The sequence below is a fragment of the Coregonus clupeaformis genome, chromosome 6 (genome assembly GCF_020615455.1).
Source record: "Coregonus clupeaformis isolate EN_2021a chromosome 6, ASM2061545v1, whole genome shotgun sequence".
Taxonomy (NCBI): Eukaryota; Metazoa; Chordata; class Actinopteri; order Salmoniformes; family Salmonidae; genus Coregonus; species Coregonus clupeaformis.
The window spans coordinates 32,319,672-32,344,053 of NC_059197.1; the positions used below are offsets into that span (position 1 = coordinate 32,319,672).

General features: G+C 47.9%; 2 protein-coding genes across 3 annotated transcripts; one reads left to right on the top strand and one right to left on the bottom strand.

The window, feature by feature from the left end:
* Window positions 1–716: 716 nt before the first annotated feature.
* Window positions 717–6,544, bottom strand: lrrc51 (leucine rich repeat containing 51). 2 transcript variants are annotated; one of them, XM_041878906.1, is made up of 5 exons: window positions 6,446–6,544; window positions 6,099–6,170; window positions 5,217–5,422; window positions 4,852–5,000; window positions 717–995 (listed from the first exon to the last, which is right to left on the bottom strand). In XM_041878906.1, exons 2-5 carry the CDS (start codon window positions 6,148–6,150, stop codon window positions 857–859), a joined length of 546 nt encoding a protein of 181 aa, XP_041734840.1. In that variant the 5' UTR covers window positions 6,151–6,170; window positions 6,446–6,544; the 3' UTR covers window positions 717–856. The 2 variants fall into 2 exon arrangements, with proteins under 2 accessions (XP_041734840.1, XP_041734841.1); XM_041878907.1 differs by having other exon boundaries at window positions 6,384–6,541.
* Window positions 6,545–6,852: 308 nt separating this feature from the next.
* On the top strand, window positions 6,853–20,374 carry numa1 (nuclear mitotic apparatus protein 1). The gene is made up of 26 exons (XM_045220150.1): window positions 6,853–6,968; window positions 8,673–8,726; window positions 8,823–8,908; window positions 9,049–9,128; window positions 9,248–9,336; window positions 9,757–9,831; window positions 9,933–10,023; window positions 10,109–10,253; window positions 10,468–10,604; window positions 10,687–10,798; window positions 10,880–10,997; window positions 11,473–11,613; window positions 11,838–11,951; window positions 12,076–16,032; window positions 16,156–16,365; window positions 16,471–16,509; window positions 16,544–16,659; window positions 16,758–16,895; window positions 16,983–17,121; window positions 17,622–17,844; window positions 18,008–18,144; window positions 18,271–18,585; window positions 18,740–18,832; window positions 18,990–19,280; window positions 19,424–19,464; window positions 19,884–20,374. Exons 2-26 carry the CDS (start codon window positions 8,685–8,687, stop codon window positions 19,885–19,887), a joined length of 6,933 nt encoding a protein of 2,310 aa, XP_045076085.1. The 5' UTR covers window positions 6,853–6,968; window positions 8,673–8,684; the 3' UTR covers window positions 19,888–20,374.
* Window positions 20,375–24,382: the final 4,008 nt, after the last annotated feature.

The following is a 24,382-nucleotide window of genomic DNA, read 5'->3' on the forward strand; positions in this document are numbered from 1 at the left end:
TGTCATGCTATTCTTCCGCCGCCATCACCTCATGTTTTAGCATAATACACGCCTCCATGTTGCAAGGATCTTTACACAACTCCTGGAAGCTGTAAATGTCCCAGTTCTTCCATGGCCTGCATACTCACCAGACATATCACCCATTGAGCATGTTTGGGATGCTTGGATCGACGTGTACGACAGCGTGTTCCAGTTCCCGCCAGTATCCAGCAACTTCGCACAGCCATTGAAGAGGAGTGGGACAACATTCCACAGGCCACATTCAACAGCCTGATCAACTCTATGCAAATAAGATGTGTCACGCTGCATGAGGCAGATGGTGGTCACACCAGATACTGACTGGTTTTCTGATTCACGACCGTACCTTTTTTTTACGGTATCTGTGACCAACAGATGCATATCTATATTCCCAGTCATGTGAAATCCATAGATTAGAGCCTAATTAATTTATTTAAATTGACTGATTTCCTTATATGAACTGTAAACTCAGTAAAATCTTTGAAATTGTTGCATGTTGCGTTTATATTTTTGCTCAGTGTACAAAGGTGCATATTGGAGAGTTTGATTGAGAGGTCTCTATTCCTTTAGCCTGGATAGCCACAGTTCCAGTTCAATAATTATGCAGGTCAAGGTCACAAAGAGGTCAGGAACATCCTAATTACTACTGTAGATGTACTATTCATTCTCCCCAACTCTCAGACAGACACCAGACAGAGTTTCTGGTGAGTAGATTAATATTGTACTTTTACATGATGCTTTAGTCATAAGGCCTGATGTAAGCCTGTGGTTCTGGAACCCTTTGGTTGGTTGGCATGACGATTGTGTCCCCCCCTCCCTCCGTTTCTGTGGTGACAGGTCAGTCGTCCTGGTTCTTCCTGGTGTTTTTGCCACGGTTTCCGGGGCGATGCCAGACCTTGGCCATGATTCGCTCCTGCCGTGTTACAGTGCTGAAGTCCAACCTCTTCAAGTGAGGCAGAGCCGCAATCACATACCCCCTACACACACACACACACACACACACACACACACACACACACACACACACACAGATGGGTTCTTATAACTGGATGTTTGTCCATGTACACAAACTTCTGTTTTCTTTTTACCATAAGGCTCCAGGGCTGAACACATACAGTTGAAGTCGGAAGTTTACATACACCTTAGCCAAATACATTTAAACTCAGTTTTTCACAATTCCTGACATTTAATCCTAGTAAAAATTCCCTGTCTTAGGTCAGTTAGGATCACCACTTTATTTTAAGAATGTGAAATGTCAGAATAATAGTAGAGAGAATTATTTATTTAAGCTTTTATTTCTTTCATCACATTCCCAGTGGGTCAGAAGTTTACATACACTTCAATTAGTATTTGGTAGCATTGACTTTAAATTGTTTAACTTGGGTCAAACGTTTCGGGTGCCTTCCACAAGCTTCCCACAATAAGTTGGGTGAATTTTGGCCCATTCCTCCTGACAGAGCTGGTGTAACTGAGTCAGGTTTGTAGGCCTCCTTGCTCGCACGCGCTTTTTCAGTTCTGCCCACATATTTTCTACAGGATTGAGGTCAGGGCTTTGTGATGGCCACTCCATTACCTTGACTTTGTTGTCCTTAAGCCATTTTGCCACAACTTTGGAAGTATGCTTGGGGTCATTGTCCATTTGGAAGACCCATTTGCGACCAAGCTTTAACTTCTTGACTGATGTCTTGAGATGTTGCTTCAATATATCCACATAATTTTCCTTCCTCATGATGCCATCTATTTTGTGAAGTGCACCAGTTCCTCCTGCAGCAAAGCACCCCCACAGCATGATGCTCCCACCCTGTGCTTCACGGTTGGGATGGTGTTCTTCGGCTTGCAAGCTACCCCCTTTTCCCTCCAAACATAATGATGGTCATTATGGCCAAACAGTTATATTTTTGTTTCATCAGACCAGAGGACATTTCTAAAAAAAGTACGATCTTTGTCGCCATGTGCAGTTGCAAACCATAGTCTGGCTTTTTTATGGCGGTTTTGGAGCAGTGGCTTCTTCCTTGCTGAGCGGCCTTTCAGGTTATGTCGATATAGGACTCATTCTACTGTGGATATAGATACTTTTGTACCTGTTTCCTCCAGCATCTTCACATGGTCCTTTGCTGTTGTTCTGGGATTGATTTGCACCAAAGTACGTTCATCTCTAGGAGACAGAACCCGTCTCCTTCCTGAGCGGTATGATGGCTGCGTGGTCCCATGGTGTTTATACTTACGTACTATTGCTTGTACAGATGAACGTGGTACCTTCAGGCGTTTGGAAATTGCTCCCAAGCATGAACCAGACTTGCGGAGGTCTACAATTTCTTTTCTGAGGTTTTGGCTGATTTCTTTTGATTTTCCCATGATGTCAAGCAAAGAGGCACTGAGTTTGAAGGTAGGCCTTGAAATACATCCACAGGTACACCTCCAATTGACTCAAATTATGTAAATTAGCCTATCAGAAGCTTCTAAAGCCATGTCATCATTTTCTGGAAATTTACAAGCTGTTTAAAGGCACAGTCAACTTAGTGTATGTAAACTTCTGACCCACTGGAATTGCGATACAGTGAATTATAAGTGAAATAATCTGTCTGTAAACAATTGTTGGAAAAATGACTTGTGTCATGCACAAAGTAGATGTCCTAACCGACTTGCCAAAACTATAGTTTGTTAACAAGAAATTTGTGGAGTGGTTGAAAAACAAGTTTTAATGACTCCAACCTAAGTGTATGTAAACTTCCGACTTCAACTGTAGTTGGAAAGTATTCAGACCCCTTCTCTTTTTCCACATTTTATTACATTAAAGCATTATCCTAAAATTGATTAAATTATGTTTTTTCTTCAATCTACACACAATACCCCATAATGACATAGCGAAAACAGGTTTTTAGATTTTCTTTTGCAAATTTATGACAAATAAAAAACCAGAAATACCTTATTTACCTTATAGTATTCAGACCCTTTGCTATGAGACTCGAAATTGAGCTCAGGTGCATCCTGTTTCCATTGATCATCCTTGAGATGTTTCTACAACTTGATTGGAGTCCACCTGTGGTAAATTAAATTGATTGGACATGATTTGGAAAGGCAAACACCTGTCTATATAAGGTCCCACAGTTGACAGTACAGAGCAAAAACCAAGTCATGAGGTAAAAGGAATTGTCCGTAGAGCTCCGAGAAAGGATTGTGTCAAGGCACAGATCTGGGGAAGGGTACCAAAACATTTCTGCAGCATTGAAGGTCCCCAAGAACACAGCGGCCTCCATCATTCGTAAATGGAAGACGTTTGAAACCACCAAGACTCTTCCTAGAGCTGTCCGCCCGGCCAAACTGAGCATTCTGGGGAGAAGGTCCTTGGTCAGGGAGGTCACCAAGAACCCGATGGTCACTCTGACAGAGCTCCAGAGTTCCTCTGTGGAGATTGAAGAACCTTCCAGAAGGACAACCATCTCTGCAGCACTCCACCAATCAGGCCTTTATGGTAGAGTGGCCATACAGAAGCCACTCCTCCGTAAAAGGCACATGACAGCCCGCTTGGAGTTTGCTAAAAGGCAGCTAAAGGACTCTCAGACCATGAGAAAAAAGATTCTCTGGTCTGATGAAACCAAGATTGAACTCTTTGGCCTGAATGCCAAGCGTCATGTCTGGAGGAAACCTGGCACCATCCCTATGGTGAAGCATGGTGGTGGTGGCAGCATCATGTTGTGGAGATGTTTTTCTGCGGCAGGGACTGGTGAGACTAGTCAGGATCAAGGGAAAGATGAACAGAGTAAAGTACAGAGATCCTTGATGAAAACCTGCTCCAGAGCACTCAGGACCTCAGACTGTGGCGAAGGTTCACCTACCAACAGGACAACGACCCTAAGCACACAGCCAAGACAACGCAGGAGTGGCTTCGGGACAAGTCTCTGAATGTCCTTGAGTGGCCCAGCCAGAGCCCTGACTTGAACCCGATCGAACATCTCTGGAGAGACCTGAAAATAGTTGTGCAGCGACGCTCCCCATCCAACCTGACAGAGCTTGAGAGGATCTGCAGAGAAGAATGGGAGAAACTCCCCAAATACAGGTGTGCCAAGCTTGTAGTGTCATACCGAAGAAGACTTGAGGCTGTAATCACTGCCAAAGGTGCTTCAACAAAGTACTGAGTAAAGGGTCTGAATACTTATGTAAATGTGATATTTCCTTTTTATTTTTACTTTTTTATATACATTTGCAAAGATTTCTAAAAACCTGTTTTTGCTTTGGCATTATGGGGTACTGTGTGTAGATTGATGATGGAAATAAACAATTTCATCAATTTTAGAATAAGGCTGTAACATAATAAAATGTGGAAAAAGTCAATGGGTCTGAATACTTTCCGAAGGCACTGTATACTGTAAACCAGTATAGTTTACAGTAATTAAAGTAATAGTAATTTTACAGTAATAGTAATTTAGCACTGAGCTGAGAGGGAGAATGCTCAAAACTCAGTAGGAGTTTGCCGTGTTGCTATGCAGACAGGCAAGGCAGAGAGCCGGTGTGTAACAGGATATCTCTGCTCATTTGAAGCACCTGTCAGAATGCTACGCAGCTGAAACTGTAACTCAGCACCTGTTACACATAGGGTTCAGAGCCATATAGGCCTCTGCGAACAGACAGACAGCATTCAGACAGCACATTGAGATCACACAAAGAGTATGAGTGGAATAAACCACCCCGTAACCCATCCCACCCCCCATGTGGGGCTAAGGGGAGGCGCATCGGTGCCGGCCTGTGTTTGCGTATATGTGTGCGTATGATTTGGGTTTGGCAGCTGTCCTCACCTTTCTCATTGAATCCCTGTGGTGCTAAGTGTGTGTGTACCTGTAGCTCCCCTCGTTCTCCATGGTGTTGCCGTGCAGGGTGAGTGTATGTAGGAAGGGCAGGACGCCCAGCTTATCCACCTCCGAAAGGTTACAGATGCTGTTACCATGGAGATACAACACCCGCAGTTCCTTCAGCTCCACCAGGACCTTGAACACAAAGTTCACACACACACACACACACACACACACAGGCTTTAAGGTGATCACTAATAATGTACTAGAGCCCTTCATTTTACCACCCTACCAGGTGGCGTCCATTCAGGGAGCCAGTAGACTTGTCTCAAATGACACAATATCCCCTATATAGTGAACTACTTTTGACCGGAGCCACTGTGTGCACGTGACCGTGTGAACTCAACTCACTGAGTCTACGTGTGAGATGTCGTTGAAGGACAGGTCGACCCAGGCGAGCTGTGAGGGCTCTGAGAGGAAGGCTGAGACCGTATTATTGAAGCCACTCAAGTCTGTGATCATGTTGTTGTTGAGACGCAGCGAGCGGCTGCAGAACTTCTTCTCTGCATTTCGCTTCAGTGGCCGCAAGCCCTGATTTGGCTCCTCCATCAGAGCGTCTGAGAGAGAGAGGAGGTGTGTGAGAGAGAGGAGATGTGTGAGAGAGAGAGGAGATGTGTGAGAGAGAGAGGAGGTGTGAGAGAGAGGAGGTGTGTGAGAGAGAGAGAGGAGATGTGTGAGAGAGAGAGGAGGTGTGAGAGAGAGAGAGGAGGTGTGTGAGAGAGAGAGGAGGTGTGTGAGAGAGAGGAGATGTGTGAGAGAGAGAGGAGATGTGTGAGAGAGAGAGGAGGTGTGAGAGAGAGGAGGTGTGTGAGAGAGAGAGAGGAGATGTGTGAGAGAGAGAGGAGGTGTGAGAGAGAGAGAGGAGGTGTGTGAGAGAGAGAGGAGGTGTGTGAGAGGCCTTAGAGGTGGCACTGAGAATTGGAAAGGAAGCCATGACTGTTTTGAGACAGCCAGAAAAGAGGGTAGAGAGCAGTGGAGGCTGCTGAGGGGAGGACGGCTCATGATAATGTCTGGAATGGAGTCAACGGAGTGGTATCAAACGTGGTTTCCATGTGGTTGATACCATTCCATTGACTCCATTCCAGCCATTAATATGAGCCGTTCACCCCTCAGCAGCCTTCACTGGTAGAGAGTGTTGAGGAAGAAGTACAACGCTCTGAATTGCATCTCAATAGTGGCTTCCTTTCCTTCATCTGCATTAATAGTCATGTGAAATAACTGTTGCTGGTTTACCTGTCATTGAGCTGAGGCATTTGAATGATAAATCCACAGGAGCTCCATACATTTTACAGCCCTTTGGCTAACCTGTATGATGATAAATATAATATTTGAATATAACAAAAAAATTCCAGCTAGTTGAAAAGAGGTATCCTGAATCATCTTTGCACTTAGCCTAGCTATTTTGTCCATGCTAACGTTAACGTTACTGCTAAGTTAGCTACATCTCAAACAACGTCTATTCACTTGACTTTATCTCTGTCTCTGTTCAAGGCATACAATACACAATGAGATAGCTACCTTTCTTCATAAAGAACTAGATTTCTGCCTACAATGCATGCAACATAATTTAGCTAACTTACCCCTAAAAACCCACACACAAAGCTCGCTAGCTATCATGTGCAAGATACTTGTTTGTATTTTCATCACAATGAGCGAGAACTACACTACAACAGCCTGTTTCCAAGGAGACGAGTCTTTGGAATGTGGGAATTGTAGTTTAATATTTCCTTTTATTTATTTATTAACATTTACATTGTTGCAGCAAACCCGTTGAAAAATGTTCTGAAATGTTCCCTTAAAATAGAATAGTGTATAGGTTTGACGAATTACTATTAATGTTTTATCCATAAGAACTTATTAACTGAAAACTACAGTAAATCTTTATTGGCTCACAAAATGGCGAGTTTTGCACAAATAACCAATTGGCGTCTTGCAGCTCTGAAGGATCCAATAGGAAGGCTTGATAATCACCAGCGCCGAAATTTGAAAGCGTAGACTTGTTGGCACTTCGAAAGTAGACTTGGAGTTCGAAACACAAAGTTTTGGTTTTTTTCGAGACGGAATTGATAAATGATTTCTACATATAGCTAGCTAATTGCAAAGGTAAGACATATTTCTGCTCGTTAATAATGGTTGAATTAACAAGCTACGGTAACGTTTTAGTTTGCTAGTCCCACTGCCAGTGTTAGCTAGTAGCTAACGTTAGCACTGGGAGTAGTTAGCTAGCCGTTAGGTAGTAACCAGAGATTCCTTTCTCTAAGTAGCTATCTCTATAGTAACCTATGTCAAAGTCAAGCTAGCTACTTTATCTGTAGGTAGCTAGTAACGTTAACTAAATAGCTACACTATATACAGTATACAAAAGTATGTGGACACCCCTTCAAATGAGTGGATTCGGCTATTTCAGCCACACCTGTTGCTGACGGGTGTATAAAATCGAGCACACAGCCTGCAATTTCCATAGACAAACATTGGCAGTAGAATGGCCTTACTGAATAACTCAGTGACGTTCAACATTTTTACATTTACATTTTAGTCATTTAGCAGACGCTTTTATACAGAGCGACTTACAGTTAGTGAGTGCATACATCCTTTTTATTTTTTTATTTTTTTTATTTTTTTATTCTTATTTTCATACTGGCCCCACGTGGGAATCAAACCCACAACCCTGGCATTGCAAACGCCATGCTCTACCAACTGAGCTACATCCCTGAGCTACATCAACTGAGCTACATTCAACGTGGCACGGTCATAGGATGCAACCTTTCCAACAAGTCAGTTCGTCAAATGTCTGCCCTGCTAGAGCTGCCCCGGTCAACTGTAAGTGCTGTTATTGTGAAGAGGAACGTCTAGGACCAACTCAGCCGCTAAGTGGTATGCCACACAAGCTCTCAGAACGGGAGCGCGTAAAAATCGTCTGTCCTCGGTTGCAACACTCACTGCCGAGTTCCAAACTGCCTCTGGAAGCAATGTCAGCACAATAACTGTTCGTCGGGAGGTTCAGGCAATGGGTTTCCATGGCCGACTAGTTGCACATAAGCCTAAGATCACCATGCGCAATGCCAAGTGTCTGTTGGGAGTGGTGTAAAGCTCTGGAGCAGTGGAAACGCCTTCTCTGGAGTGATGAATCAGGCTTCATCATCTGGCAATCTGACAGATGCCAGGAAAATGCTACCTGCACCAATGCATAGTGCCAACTGTAAAGTTTGGTGGATGAGGAATAATGGTCTGGGGCTGTTTTTCATGGTTTGGCCTAGGCCCCTTAGTACCAGTGAAGGGAAATATTTAGCTCTACAGCATATTCTAGATGATTCTGTACTTCCAACTTTGTGGCAACAGTTAGGGGAAGGCCCTTTCCTGTTTTAGCATGACAGTGCCCCCGTGCACAAAGCGAGGTCCATACAGAAATGGTTTGTTTAGATTGGTGTGGAAGAACTTGACTGGCCTGCATAGAGCCCTGACTTCAACTCCATCGAACACCTTTGGGATTAATTGGAACGCCGACTGCGAGCCAGGCCTAATCGCCCAACATCACTGTCCGACCTCACAAGCGGCAGCAATGTTCCAACATCTAGTGAAAAGCCTTCCCAGAACACTCCATAATATTAATGCCCATGATTTTGGAATGAGATGTTTGACGAGCAGGTGTCCACATACATTTGGTCATGTAGTTGCTGATAGCTTATGATAGCAAGCTAGCTTCTTAGACTGAGCACTCGCTGCGCGTGTGCATTCTTGTTTCTTCCATACAGTGGAATAATTGATACTGATGGCTATCTGAATGTCTTCCTGTTTTCCATAATCTAGTGAGCAGCAAAGATGGTGCTTCACCTTGATAAAGAGCATGCACTGTTGGAATGGGTAAGTCGACTTTGTTTTCTGTGGTCATTACCAATATAAGTGCTGAGTAGTTTGTTTTTGTATGCCTTGCTAAATGTAATACATTTTCGTCACCAGGTTAACCACCTGAATGTGGACCTCCCGGTGCGGAGCATCAACAATTTACAGGATGGCGTTTTGTTGATGAAGCTCGTCTATAAACTGTGAGTAAAAACAATGTTCCATAATAGCCTAGAACTTTTAGATATTTGTCCTAGTCTGGATTTTGCTGACTTGGGAGTTTTGCTTTTTCTCTGCTGTAGTAACTTCTTGTTTTAATAATTGACGTCTGTGATTCTGACAGGAGAAAGGAGGAGCCTCCTCAGTCCTACCTGGACCAGCATGTCCAGGAGAGGCTGAAAGTGGTATCTGACTTCCTGCAAGGTGAGTCACACTCACTGCTCACTCCTCCGAAGCCTAACTGTTTTGTAGTCATGATGGGGGGGGGGTAGTTTTCCCACACAGACACATGGCTAATAGTTTTGTTATCAATGTTTTTCCAGGTGACTGCAGGTGCAGCACAGAACGGGGAACTCTCATCTCCTGGGACAACATCAGCAATGGCGTAAACCTGGAGGTGGAGTTATCGAAGGTATCAGCGTCATTCATCTGGGTTTTATTCACTAACCAAATTTGAGCTAGAGGCCAAGTATACATCATGCGTTGGTGGATGGAATGCTCAGAGTCCACAGCATTGTGTTCCGCTCTACACTTGACCAAACACTTGAGCAAAGTTTATTGGTTACATGCACAGGATACAGGTTGTAAACGGTACAGTGAAATGCTTAATTGCAAGCTCTCCTCAACAGTGCAATACACATTTTATTGAACAAAAAAATCTAGTAGTAAAAAATCAAACCAATAGTCATGTTTGGAAATGTATACACAATAAGAATATGCAGTATAGACTGTAAAATGTGCTAAAGTGGGTACATGTATATGATTCAGCCCATCACTAACCGAGATCTCGTGGGTGACCTGTTTTATATATACTTTGGTGTGTTTTTGTCAGGTGCTTGTGCTCTTGTACTACCATAGTGTGATCAACAGCCATGTTGACCTGAACCAACTGGAATACAAGTTTGAGGTAGGAGGGTCCTCGTGCTCTTAGTGGCATACTTATGAAGGCAAATTCTTTTTTTTAAATTGCCCTATAGATGTGACTAACTGCTGTTTTCTTCCCTTAAGGTTGAGCTTGCCTCCATGCTCCGCTTTGTTTTGGACAATGAGAATAGCCTCTACTTGAGCGAGAACTTGGAGAAATATCTAAGAAGGAAGCGTAAGCCTTCACGCACGTTTCAGGTTACATTCAACAATTCACCTTTATGGTTGCAGAACAGAAACAAGCACTCTTTCTCTCTCAGCCCTGTTTAGTTTCAACAGTGACATCTCCAGTACCCCCTCCTCCTCCTCGTTCAACGATGATGAGTCCCCAGTCATCCAGCGCAGAAAGAAGATTGGTTCAGTTCAGTTTCTGGACCTAAAAACGGTTGCGTCCTCGTCTGTCAGGTATTTCTCTGTCCCTCCATCTCTCCTCGTTTTTGTTTGTGCTCACTCGTTCCTCTTCTGGTGTCCCACCTATGATATCCTAGCTACAGGCCTAGTGAGCTACTAGTCCAGAACAGCTGACGTTTGCCAGCTGATCTGTATGCTGGGTGGGAACACTGCTGATCTATGTGAGTAACCGGTGTGTTTTCCTGTGTTCTCCCACCTGCCTGTGCAGTTCTCCCCTGCAGGATGTGATGAACACGCCACAGTTCCAGCTGAAGAAGCTGCAGAGGCAGCTGCGTCAGGAGAGAGACGTGAGGGATGAGCTGGAGAAAGACCTGGCCACCAGCGCCACCACCCTCACCCAGAGAGGTACCCATCTTCCTGGCTCTGTCCGATGTACCCGGTACTTCCTCTGGATTCTTACTGTTCCTGCTCCCTCTCCCTCCTGTAGAGAGTCAGATCTGCCAGTTGCAGCACCGTATTGAGAAGCTGCTGAGGGAACAGGCTGAGCAGGAGCAGGAGCCCCGGGATGAGCTACAACAACTGCACAGCAAGAACGAGGGGTAGGCAGGGAGAGAGGAGGGTCAAGGTCATGCTGAGATAATGCTAAGTGTCTGTGTATAACTGCATTATCTCTCTATTAGGCTGCGGACCCGTCTCCATGAGGTGCTGAAGGAGTGCCAAGCGCTAAAGACTAACTCATCTCAGATGGAGCGGAAGGTGGATAATCTGACAGAGGAGAATGGCACCCTCTCTGTCCAGGTGAGGGACTCTCCTTTTACACATTTTCTTCAAGGCCCAGTGCAGGAAAACATCTGATTTTCCTGTGTTTTTATATATATTTCCACACTGAGGTTGTGAAAATTATAATGCTGTTTGAAAAGACTGCCTGAAATTTCAGGCAGTTTTGGTGGGATGAAGTACATATCCATCCCATTAGGCTCGTCCAATTAGGCCTCTCACTCAGACCACTCCCAGACAGTCATAGCAAAATTCTTGCTTGAGAAATTGCTCTTTGCTAATAAGCTATTTTTGACCATTTTTTAATTGGACAAAAATTACATTTAAGGTACTTAATTGTTACCAGAAAATATTTGATTTTGAGATACAAATGGCTGCATTGAGCCTTTTAAATCAACAGTCATGAAGACCATACACCGCCTTTGGGGATTTAATCAATTTTAAAGGAATTGCAATTGGTTACTAACTGACAACTCTCATCATTTCTGTGTGTCAGATGCGTGAAGTGATTGCTCGGTTGACAAGTGCTGAGGCTGAGGTGGACAGGCTGACTGAAGCCCAGGACTCTGCTCAGGGGGAGTGGAGCAGCAGACACTGCCACCTTCAGGCTGAACTCAACCGGGCCACCGCTCAGAAGGTGAGGCCTAAAGACCAGGGCCCATATTCATAAAGCATCTCCGAGTAGGAGTTCTGATCTAGGATCAGTTTAGCCTTTTAGAACACAATTAGTAAAATGTACATGGACAGAGGGGACCTACTCGGAGATGCTTTATGAATACAGGCCCAGAATATCTCAATTTTTGCTTGCTCTTTCTACAGTCTCTTTTCATTCTTACTCATGTGCTCTTTTATGTCTGTTAGGAGTTTCTAAGTGAACAGATGCTGATCCTGCAGAGCAAGATCTCCTCTCTAGAGGACGAGCTGAGTAAAGCCAAGCTGCAGGAAAAAGGAGAAGTCATGGGCCCTATCATGGAGGTCAGCATTTACCCAGATACTTAAAGCTAAATCAATTATCACAATGTTCAAGGGTTACATTACATCCAAGTTTTAGTTTCAGTGGTTGTTTTAACCACACATCCTTCCCTGTTTACCCCCACAGTGGGAGCAGCTGAAACAGGAGCTGGCTGATGCCACCCTCAGGCACTCAGAGTGTGAGTGCACCATCGCCCGTCTGGAGGGGGAGAAGGAGCAGGCTGCCGCCCTGCATGCCCAGGAGAGGGCCTCGCTACAGGCAGAGAGCCAGAGACTGCAGATCCTGGTGACTGAGCTCCAGGAAGCCCTGAGTGCTCTGCGGGCCGACAGAGAGGCTCTGGAGCTGGCCTCCAAGGAGGAGAGAGAGTCCCTGACCGCCCAGCTTCATGCCCTGACCGCTGAGGTGGCCAGCCTTACCCAGACTGTACAACAAAGGGAGCGGGAGGTGCATGCGCTGGGGGAGGAGGTGCAGGAGGAGTGCAAGCAGAGAGGGGAGCTGAATCTGGCTATGGAGCAGCAGGAGAGGGAGGCCAGAGAGGAGATCCAGGAGCTGACCAGCCACGTGGATAACATGGGTGCCTCGCTGAGGAGGGCTGAGGAGGAGGTGCAGGTCAGGGAGAAGCAGCTTACCAAGCAGCAGCAGGAAAGCGCTCTACAGAGGGAGGTCCTACAGGAGCAGATGGCTGCATCTGAGAAGGCATTAAGAGAGCTGAAGGAGCAGGAAGAGGCTGTTAGAGAGGAGGCCACTCGACTGCACCAGGAGATCACTACACATGCTACGGACCTCTGCAGCCTGAGGGAGGAGCACACTGCTCTGCAGGAGCACTTGGCTAGGCAGCAAGAGGAGATCTCCCTAGAAAAGGAGGCGCAGGCAGCAGCCCACAGGGAGAAGGAGGCGGTGGTGGAGGAGGAGCTCTCACGACTCCAGGAGGAAGTGAGGAGCCTGGGGGAACAGATGGCCCAGCTGGAGGAGGCTCAGAGGGAGAAGGAGTGTCTTCTCCTCCAGGCCACAGAGAACATAGAGGCCCTCCAGACAGAGAGAGCCACTGCCTCGTCCCTCGCTGCAGCCAAAGACCTGGAGCTCAGCAGCCTGAGAGGGGAGGTGAGGGCCAGGGAGGAGCAGCTAGCCAAGCAGCAAGAGGAGCACAGTTTACAGCAGGAGGCGCTACAGGAGGAGCTTGCAGCTCAGGAGAATGAAATCAGTAACATGAGAGAGCGGCTCGCTGGCCTGATGGACCAGATCTCCCTGCTGAAGGAGGTGTGTCAGGAGGGAACCCTCCAAAACAAGGAGGCGATGGAGGCCCTGAGAGAAGAGCACACTGCCCAGTTGGAGCAGCTGCAGCTAGTGAAGGAGCAGGTGGAAAAGGTCCAGGAGAGGAATGAGGAGACCTCTGTAGCTCTCAAGGAGAAGGAGGAGAGCCTCAAACAGAAGGAGGAGAGCCTCCGGGGGCTGGAGGAGGAGCTACAAGCCACCACCTCTCTGGCCTCCCAGACACTACAGGAAGAACTGACCTCACTCAAGGAGGAAGTCATCTCGCTGCAGGAGGAGGTGGAGAGGAGGCGTGCCGCGGAGGCCCTGGCAGTTGAGGAGATGAGGGAGGTGGCTAGGGAACATGACTCTAAACGTATGGAGCTGGAGAAGAGTGTGTCAGCCCTACAGCTGCTGCTGGACTCAGCCGTCCAGAACAGTGATGTGAATAGACAGAAGTGTGAGAGGCTGGAGCAGGAGCTGGAGCAGAGAGGAACACTGGTGGAAGAGCTGAGGCTGCAGGAGGACAGCGCCAGACTGGAGGCCACTCGACTCCGCCAGGAGATCTCTACACATGTCAGCCATCTGGAGGAGGTGCAGAGGGGGAAGGAGGAGCTGGCCAAGCAGCAGGAGGATCTGAGAGGGGAGGTGTCCCTCCATCAGCAGAGAGCTGCAGAGCTGCTGCAGAGCTTGGAGGAGAAGCAGGAGGCCCTTAGAGAGCTGAAGGAGCAGCTAGTCCAGCAGCAGGAGGATGGGTCCCTACAGAAGGATGCTGCAGCCCTCCAGGAGAAGGAGGCGGTGGAGGCTCTGAGAGGGGAGGTGGCCCTCAATCAACAGAGGGCTGCAGAGCTACAGCAGAGCCTGGAGGACCAGGAGGCTGCGCTGAGGGAACTGAGGGAGCAGGAGATGAGCAGAGAGGATGCCACTCTGAAGATGGAGGCCCTCCAAGCAGCTAAAGACCTGCAGTTCAGCACTCTGCGAGAGGAGGCCACCGCCTTACAGGAGCAGCTAATTAAGAGGGAGCAGGGAATCTCCCTTCAGAATGAGGCGCTGCAGGAGGCCCAGAGGGAGAAGGAGGCACTGAGAGAGGAGCTGGCCAGGCAACAGGAGGAGCTGAGAGAGGCATTAACTCTCCAGCAGGAGAGAGCTCAGTCCTTAGAGCAGAGGCTGGCGGAGCAGCAGGAGACCACTCTGGAGATGGTGGCCCTCCAGGCAGCTAAGGACCTGGAGCTCAGCACCCTGAGAGAAGAGGCCACCCAACTCGAGCAGAGGCTGGCGGAGCAGCAGGAGACCACTCTGGAGATGGTGGCCCTCCAGGCAGCTAAGGACCTGGAGCTCAGCACCCTGAGAGAAGAGGCCACCCAACTCCGCCAGGAGATCTCCACACATGTCAGCCATCTGAAGGAGGTGAAGAGGGAGAGCGAGAGCCTCCTGAGAGAGGAGCACACTGCCTTACAGGTGCAGCTGGCCAAGCAGCAGGAGGAAAACTCCCTACAGAATGAGGTGCTGCAGGAGGCCCAGAGGGAGAAGGAGGCACTGAGAGAGGAGCTGGCCAGGCAACAGGAGGAGCTGAGAGGGGCATTAACTCTCCAGCAGGAGAGAGCTCAGTCCTTGGAGCAGAGGCAGGCGGAGCAGCAGGAGACCACTCTGGAGATGGTGGCCCTCCAGGCAGCTAAGGACCTGGAGCTCAGCACCCTGAGAGAAGAGGCCACCCAACTCCGCCAGGAGATCTCCACACATGTTAGCCATCTGAAGGAGGTGAAGAGGGAGAGCGAGAGCCTCCTGAGAGAGGAGCACACTGCCTTACAGGTGCAGCTGTCCAAGCAGCAGGAGGAAAACTCCCTACAGAATGAGGTGCTGCAGGAGGCCCAGAGGGAGAAGGAGGCACTGAGAGAGGAGCTGGCCAGGCAACAGGAGGAGCTGAGAGAGGCATTAACTCTCCAGCAGGAGAGAGCTCAGTCCTTAGAGCAGAGGCTGGCGGAGCAGCAGGAGACCACTCTGGAGATGGTGGCCCTCCAGGCAGCTAAGGACCTGGAGCTCGGCACCCTGAGAGAAGAGGCCACCCAACTCGAGCAGAGGCTGGCGGAGCAGCAGGAGACCACTCTGGAGATGGTGGCCCTCCAGGCAGCTAAGGACCTGGAGCTCAGCACCCTGAGAGAAGAGGCCACCCAACTCCGCCAGGAGATCTCCACACATGTCAGCCATCTGAAGGAGGTGAAGAGGGAGAGCGAGAGCCTCCTGAGAGAGGAGCACACTGCCTTACAGGTGCAGCTGGCCAAGCAGCAGGAGGAAAACTCCCTACAGAAGGGAGCGCTGCAGAAGGTGGAGGCCGCAGCCCTCCAGGAGAGGGAGGCACTGAGAGGGGAGGTGTCCTTCCATCAGCAGAGAGCTACAGCGCTACAGCAGAGCCTGGAAGAGCAGGAGGCTGCTATGAGGGAGGATCTAGCCAGGCAGAAGGAGGAGATGCAGGCTGCAGGCCAGGTGGAGAAGGAGTTGATGGAGGAGGCTCTGCTAACCCGGGCGCTCCAGGCAGAGCAGACCCAGAGAGAGCTGGAGGAAAGCATGGCTGAGCTGCGAGCCCAGGCAGAGAGCAGAGAAAGTGGCCAGAGACAACAGCTGGATGCCCTGCTCCTGGAGAAGGAGAGGCTGACGGAGGGTAACCAGGTCCTGGAGATGAAATGTAGTGCTGCCCAGAGGCTGGAGGGTGTACTGCAGGAGGAACTGGCCTCGCTGCGAGAACAGATGGAGGGAACAGAGGAGTGGGAGAGGCAGAACAGAGCGCTACAGGAACAACTTGCTACCAACACCGAGGTAGTGGAACACTACAAAGCACAGGTGAGTCTGACCAGTGAACACACAACCACATACACATCTCTGAGCTAACACACACCACCCCACCCCGGCAGTGGATATAATTATTATTTGGAGGTTGAGGTGTGGCTTATTGTGTGTTCCCAGGTTGAGAAGGCCAAGAGCCACTACTCGGGGAAGAAGCAGCAGCTTGCCGAGTCTCAGGAGCAAGTGATGGAGCTGCAGCGCAGCCTGGAGGTCAGAGAGCATGAGGTCAGTGCCGTTAGCGCGGAGAAGAAGCTGCTGCAGAAGGAGCTGGAGAAGGCCAGGAGCAAGGAGAAGAGCCTCAGCTCCAAGGTCAACACTTTGGAGGCACAGGTACACACATTATCTACCCCCTCAATCTGTTTTTATTATGCATTCTACCATACAGTATGTCAGCTTGCTCTTCACATGAAACTGAAATGATTTGTATGTTTACAGCTGGCGTTTGCTGACCGTCACCTTCGGGAGCAGAGCCAGGTGCGACCTGAGGTAGGGGCCAGGCAGGATTGAGAAGATGAGAGGGGGTAGAGGGAGTGTCTACCTGAAAGTCCCCCTGAGCCAGACGCACCAGGAGACCAGCGGAGACAGCCTGGACCTGAGCCTGGATGACTCCCTCAACATTACCACGTAACTCACCTTTTGCCTTGTCTTCTGTTACGAACTCCTCTTACCTTGCCTTGCAGCTAGGTGACTGTTATTCATCTCCTTCTCTCCCTGCCCTGTAGGAGGCCGTCGGGGCCTGAGGAGTCCAGTACTCCCCTGGTGCGTAGCTCGGAGCGTGTAGCTGCTAAACGTCGTGCTCTGGGAGGGGAGTCACTGGAGACGCTCTACTTCACCCCCATGAATAACCGCCAGATCAACAGGTAGGTTTATAACTTCTGTTCAGCAGCATTAGTTTAACTGATACTGCCACCATAAAGAGCTAGGTTGATAATGGTTGTTTCCCCCAGGACTAGTACTGAGTGCCGGTTAGAGAGCAGCATCACGTCTCTGGGAGAGCTGGCTCTGGACTCAGCCAGGAAGAGAGCACCCACCTCTTCAGCCAGACGCCGCAGGACCACCCAGGTCATCAACATCACCATGAGCAAGGTGGAGGGAGCACTGGGTCACCTCTCTCACTGCACACTCACTCTCCCTCTCTCACTGCACACTCACTCTCCACCTCCCTTTCTCACTGCACACACTCCCACTCTCCCTCCCCCTCTCTCACTGCACTCTCTCCCTCCCTCTCTCACTGCACTCTCTCCCTCCCTCTCTCACTGCACTCACTCCATTTCTCTCACTCAACTCTCTCACTGCACTCTCCTTCTCTCTCACTGCACTCTCCTTCTCTCTCACTGCACTCTCACTCTTTCTCTCACTGCACTCTCCCTCGCTCTCTCACTGCACTCTCACTCTCCCTCTCTCTCACCGCACTCTCCCTCCCTCACTACATACCTGGGAGCACCCTGTACCACTTTTGGTTTTCGACCCACATGTAGCACCTCTAGCTGTCTTTTAGGTTGGTCGACCAGCTGAGGAAGACCACTGAATTGCAGCATAGTGAGTGAGATGGTTGACTCCTCCTTCCCCCTCTCTCCCCCAATAAGAAGACCCCGGGTCGCGGAGGAGCCGTTGGGGATAGTGACAATGAGACGTTCTACAGCCTGGCCTCCACCCGCTCCCATCCCAACCTCACCGGAACACACACCGCACGACCTGTCTCCATGGAGATCTTCGACACCCCCGGAAAGCCTGCTGTTGCCTTGAGCGATCAGCTCCTCAGTCTCCCTGGATACCGACGAAGCACCATCCACGTTGCACCTCCACAGAGTATGTAACATACATGCAGTCTACAACTAACCTCTTGTCCTTAGCCTATGACACTTCTCCATTGCCTCCCAGTTCAATCAGACATTCAAGGAGGCACCGAGAGACGATTGGCCCAGAGTTGGTACTACAATATGTGTGTGTTCATGTTTTGCACGTTGTGTAGGCACGGGCCAGTTCTGTGTGGGGGCAGAGAATGAGCCAGAACATGCTGCTGATGACTGGATGCGCATCGCTGAGCTGCAGGCCAGAAACCAGTCCTGTCTGCCGCACCTAAAGAGCAGCTATCCTCTGGAGTCCAGGGTACACACACACACACACACACACACACCAGCTCACCGTTACTCACTCTCCATCTTGCCATCTGTGTCAGTTTCTCTAAAAATGTTTTGCTTGTAATCATCTGACCTCTAACCCCCCTCCTTGCAGCCCAGCCTGGGACCGGCGTTTGAGTTCACCGATGACGACCTGCGCATGGGCGACCCCACGGAGACTATCCGTAGGGCCTCTGTGATGCCCGGTCAGATTCAGGAGTCTCTGTCCTCCCACCGGCTCTCCCTCCACCAGGGACAGACCGACAGCAGCACAGCCACCAGGCCAGCCTACGGCTCCCACCGCCTCTCACTGATGCCCCCCAAACCTAAAGCCAGCAGTTCCCTAAACAACCAGAACACACACAACCTCAGGGGGAGCAACCTGTCACTCAAACGCTCAGCCAAAGACCAGGAACCAGACACACCTGAGGTAGAGGGGGAGAAAGGGGTAGATGGGGAGGTTGGAAACAAGGAAAATGGGTAGATGTTGACCTCTAGGGATGAGTTGAATAGGATGTTAATGTGGGGTTTCAATCATTTAACCTGTTATTGAATTATACATTTACTGAATTCTCTTCTCTCAGGCTAAGAGGATGGCAACCAGCTGTTTCCCGCGTCCTCTTACCCCTAAAGGAGGTCGTTTCGGCTCATCCAACAACCGCCAGCCCCTTAGCCCTGTGAGTCCGTCCGTCCGTCCCCCCCCAAATCTCTCTTTGTTCCTCGGGACTCTAACATGTGGTTTGTTTACTTAGCAGCAATGGTAGTGGTAGGACATTTGTTAGCATGCTCCAAACAGTAGAACTCAAACATCCACCCATCCTCTCTGTCTGTCAGGCTGAGCGGAGACAGTCCATGGTGTTCTCCATTGACAACACGCCCCATAAGGCAGCCTCCAAGAGTGGCTTCCTACAGAGAGGCATGAATAAGATCCGGAGCTCCACACGTAAATCCCCAGGACATGCCACACGCAAGTCTCCAGGGAACAAAAGCTCCCGTGTCCCACGGTCCGGAGAAGTGAAGTCTCCCCGCAGTGTGAAGTCCCCCCAGCCAGGAGGGAAGACACAGAGGAAGTCCCCACGGACCAACAGCAGCAAGTCCCCAAAGAACCCCACCAGCGCACGCAAGGTGAACATTGCTTCCTTACTCCAGACAAGCAGCGTACAATCATATGCATACGAGATTATTTGTAGCAACAATGGACGCGCTGTTTGACCCACCCCCGTATCAGACCATGTGTTTAACTACAGAGAGGTACTGTGTGTGTTTAGGAACCTGAGGTGCTGGTTGGAAAGCCGATTCATCTGAGCAGGTTTTCTATCAGTTCTGATTCTCACTCAGCAGGTTCTTTTAACACTGGGCTGTGTTGCAGGGGCATGTCTGCATGGGGGGGTTGTTTCACGGTGAACGTGGGGGCTGTCTCGCTAATGTTTCCTGGTGCTGATATTATTCAGATCACCCGATGGTCCCCGGGAAGTGTGTGTGTGGTGTGTTTTTGTGGTGGAAGTGTTTCATAAGTACCCAGTTTGCTACATTACACTTGACTGTAATGTAGCCTGCATGACCATGTAATTACATGCCATTTGGCGCACTGCTTCTAAAGTTTGACAAAGTTGGCTAATTTCATCAATGGAGAACTGCTACCCACAGGTGTCTGGGTGATTGTCCAATGTAGGGGTGTTCCTCTCCTCTCCCTAATAAAACATGTTTTTTCTCTCTCTCTCTCCACAGATGAACTTCAGGATGAAGATGTGAATGATCATACTAAACACACGTTTTCTTTTTGACATAATCTGCCAAGAATAATCATTTAATTGTTTTTATGTGCAATAAATACAAGTATACTTTCACCAGAGGTTATATTATATTTGAGTTAGAACATAGTGCTAATTTGGGTTTTAATCATTTTTTCTTTTTGAGATTTAAAATCTAATCTTCATGGTTTTATTTGACCTCCTTGTAATGATTTAAAGATGCAATTGTATTCGTTAAGCCCTGTTCAATGGGTTGGTATCCACTACTGTTATAGGTCACCTACATGTAGACCTGGTACATTAAATCATCATGGTGTTCAGAGATTCATCATGCTTTGTCTTTATTTCATCTCATCTTCTTTGGCTTTTTTAAGTCTTTTGTCTCCTTCTTTTTTTAGCTTTAAAACGTATTTTTGTATCATATTTCCATGTATTGTCTTTTCAAATAAAAATGATAACTATCAAATATTTGACTTCTGAGAGGTGTAGTGATGTGAGGGAATTAAACGTTTTACGTTATGGCAGTGCAATTTAATGCAAAAAAGGTCTGGATTTAATGCTCAGAAATTCCAGAGAGAATGGTTATAGATTGTCAATCCTTTGAAAATACTACATGGGCATTCATTTGTGTAAACACGACCACTTGTGCCGGTACATTATTAGTGTTGTGAGTAGGGTATTCTAACTTTGTAGATGTACTTGACTGTATAGTTGGGGATTCTTTTCAAAGGTGCAAAATAGGCGTTGAAAGGCATTGTTTATAGAAAATCCACCTGCCAGTGTCGCATCTTGCTTGGTATGTAATGCAACCTGAATGCTACAAATACCACTAGGCCTTTGGCAACCTACCTACTTACTTCAACCCCTGCCACTTCATTAATTTTACCGACAGCACCGGAATCTCGTTCCCTTCACAGGAGACTCGTGATTTGAGCCTGTCGGTGGAACCGAAATGGACTCTGATTCAGAGGTGAGTGGACCGGTATCACTGTCTGTTAGGCCTCCGGAAACGAGTGTTTGAACGATTAGCGTCAGATGATTGAGTCCGTCCGTTACATGTTTGAACTAAAAATGAGTCATTGGAGCTATATTACCTTCGGTTACCTCAATTTGTTTTTTAAATTATTATTAGGAGTTTGACCCAAGGCTACCTGGTTAGAGAAACATGTAAGACTTGTTGATACAGCCAAAGGCTTTTAGCAAGACTTTCATTATAACTGATGGGGTTTTGAATAGCGCCTTTCCAGTCCCAAACGTCATTTTGGGAAACCAACCACCCCCTACACAATTCGTAACATACTGGGATGTTGTCAGGATCCTGCAGGGGCGCTGGAACAATGCGAGACCTCCCTCTAGTTATGGCTCGAGGAAGAGGACGAGAACGTCAGAGGCTCAGAGCTTTTCTGGCAAACCGGAACTACACACCTTAGCTACACTATGCTATCAATGGGTATTACACACATACTGTGACCACATAACACTATCAGGTTGTTTTCTGCTTGGCTTGGCTCTTCCAAATGTTACCATAATCTATGAAGTTACTTTTAAAGGTTTGACAAATCCTCCTCCCATCCATTCTCCTGTCCTGACGTTGTCCTAACGTTGAGGTTATGTCCTCTTGTTCCTCCAGGGTCCAGCTGATCCGCAATGAGTCTCCTGAAATCACACGCCAGCAGGCAGCCCCAAGAGGGAGCCTTCGTCACAGAGAGGTAACATGCACACAGTTGTTGATCAGGTAAATTGCAAGGGCAAGGGAAACGACTACTTCAACGTCTCAGAGCGAGTGACGTCACCGATTGAAATGCTTCTAGCTCGCACCGCTAACTAGCTAGCCATTTCACACCGGTTACAAATGCGAACTCTCTCTCCTCCCCTTCCTCTCTCTAGTCCATGCAGTTCTCTTACTGCCCTGGGTGGTCCTGAGTTGCACCTGTTTAAGTGCTATCTGTGTGGGCGCCACCCCTCCTTCACCATGGCTGACCTGGAGGAGAGTGATACGCTGGAGCTAGTGGATAAGATGCTGGAGCGCTTCGGTAAAGGCTAACACAAATGTACAATCACACCCTGTTAGTGCACTGCTTACTACAATCACACCCTGTTAGTGCACTGCTTACTACAATCACACCCTGTTAGTGCACTGCTTACTACAATCACACCCTGTTAGTGCACTGCTTACTACAATCACACCCTGTTAGTGCACTGCTTACTACAATCACACCCTGTTAGTGCACTGCTTACTACAATCACACCCTGTTAGTGCACTGCTTACTACAATCACACCCTGTTAGTGCACTGCTTTTAAAAAAAAAAGCCCTGACGAAGGCCTTGAGGCCGATATACGTAAAGCTTAATAAAGAGCAGTGATACTATCAAGAGCAGCGATACTATCAAGAGCAGCGACACTATCAAGAGCAGCGACACTATCAAGAGCAGTGATACTATCAAGAGCAGTGTGCAGGTTTCTTCTTTTTTCTCATCTTATTCAACTGTTACCAGGCACCTGCAACAAAGATAGCTCAGATGTGCGAGTGCCTTTTGAATTTAGTGCGACGCTTACTACAATCACACCCTGTTAGTGGTATTTGGTATTTTATTAGGATCCCCATTAGCTGTTGCAAAAGCAGCAGCTACTCTTCCTGGGGTCAACATGAAACATGACACATCACATAATACAGAACATTAATAGACAAGAACAGCTCAAGGACAGAACTACATCAATTATAAAAAGGTACACTTAGCCTACATATCAATACATACACACAAACTATCTAGGTCAAATAGGGGAGAGGTGTTGCACTGCTTACTACAAAACAAACAAACTACTTAAGGAATACGTTGTCATTAGAGATGGTGCCATGGCATAACATGCCTATTTATAAAGTGCTTTCGGTTTCTGATGATGATGATGATTATTATGTCAGCTGAACTGTACGGCCTGCAGGTGGCGATCCGCATGCTGGAGAGCATGAAGAAATCCGAGCTGGCCCAGGAACTAGAGAAGAAGTGCAAGAGAGGTATGAACCAGAACTGTCTTTCACTGACCAGACCAGACTTTGTTTCAAATAATTTTGCCAGCAGCGTACCACCCTGCATCCCACTGCTGGCTTGCCTCTGAAGTTAACATGGTTGGTCCCTGGATGGGAGACCAGATGCTGCTGGAAGTGGTGTTGGAGGGCCAGTACAAGGCACTATTTCCTCTGGTCTAAAATAAAATATCCCAATGCCCCAGGGCAGGGATTGGGGACATTTCCATGTGTATGGCGTCATCTTTCGGATGAGACGTTAAATGGGTGTTCTGACTCTCTGTGGTCACTAAGAATCACATGGCACATATCGTAAGAGTAGGGGTGTTAACCCCGGTGTCCTGGCTAAATTAACAATCGGTACCGCATACCATCATGGCCATCAAATTATCCCCAGCTTCAAATTGGCTCATTCATCCTCCCTACTCTCCCCTGTAACTATTCCCCAGGTCGTTGCTGTAAATGAGAATGTGTTCTCAGTCAACTTACTTGGTAAAATGTGTTATTAAAATACTTTTTTCTGTACATTTGAGTATTTTCAAATACACAGCCAAGAACAAGTACTTTTATTTGAGTATTTGAATGGTTATTTGTTAAAAAATAATAGTCAACCAAATTATATTTGAAAGTATTTAAGTACTTATTTCAAATACCTGGGTTAAATGCATGGGAGTGTTTATTTGAGAGAATTCTCTAAAACTTTCCAAGTGTATTTCCAAATACATTCCCATATTAAACTACTTTTTTTTTTTTTCTTCAAATAAAGGTTATCTGAATACTTGTTTTGAAAAGTAATTGAAATACCTGAGATAGTATTTGAACCCAGGTCTGCACCAGACCAGAGACTGGGGAAGTCTCTGTACTCAGTCAGTCGGGCCTTAAATATAGGCTTATATATACTGTATCAGCCTGACTGTTCTCTCACTCCCTCCAACCAGTCTCTCTATCTATGTCCCTCCCTCTTCCCTCTCTCTCTCTCCCCATCTTCCTTCTCTCTCTTCCTTCTCTCTCCCCCTCTTCCTCCTCTCTCTCTTCCTTCTCTCTCCCCCTCTTCCTCCTCTCTCTCTTCCTTCTCTCTCCTCCTCTCTCCTCCTCTTCCTTCTCTCTCTCCGTCTCCCCCTCTTCCTTCTCTCTCTCTTTCTCATCCTCTTCCTTCTCTCTCTCTTTCTCATCCTCTTCCCTCTCTCTGTCTCCCCCTCTTCCTTTCCTCTCTGTCTCTCCCGCTTTAGCTGTGATTCAGTATGAGTTGAAGTATGGTCTGATCCGGAGACACAACTGTATCTATGAGGGTGTTCCCCGGGAAGGCCAGCATCTATACCGGAAGTATGTCTACGTCGAAGCCCAAATCTCCACCCACGGTCACAGCGGGTTCCAACCCTCCCCAGGCCGCCTTCCAGGACAGCGTGATTGGTGGGAAAACATATTCCGTCTCCGGTCCAGGAATGGGTCTCCA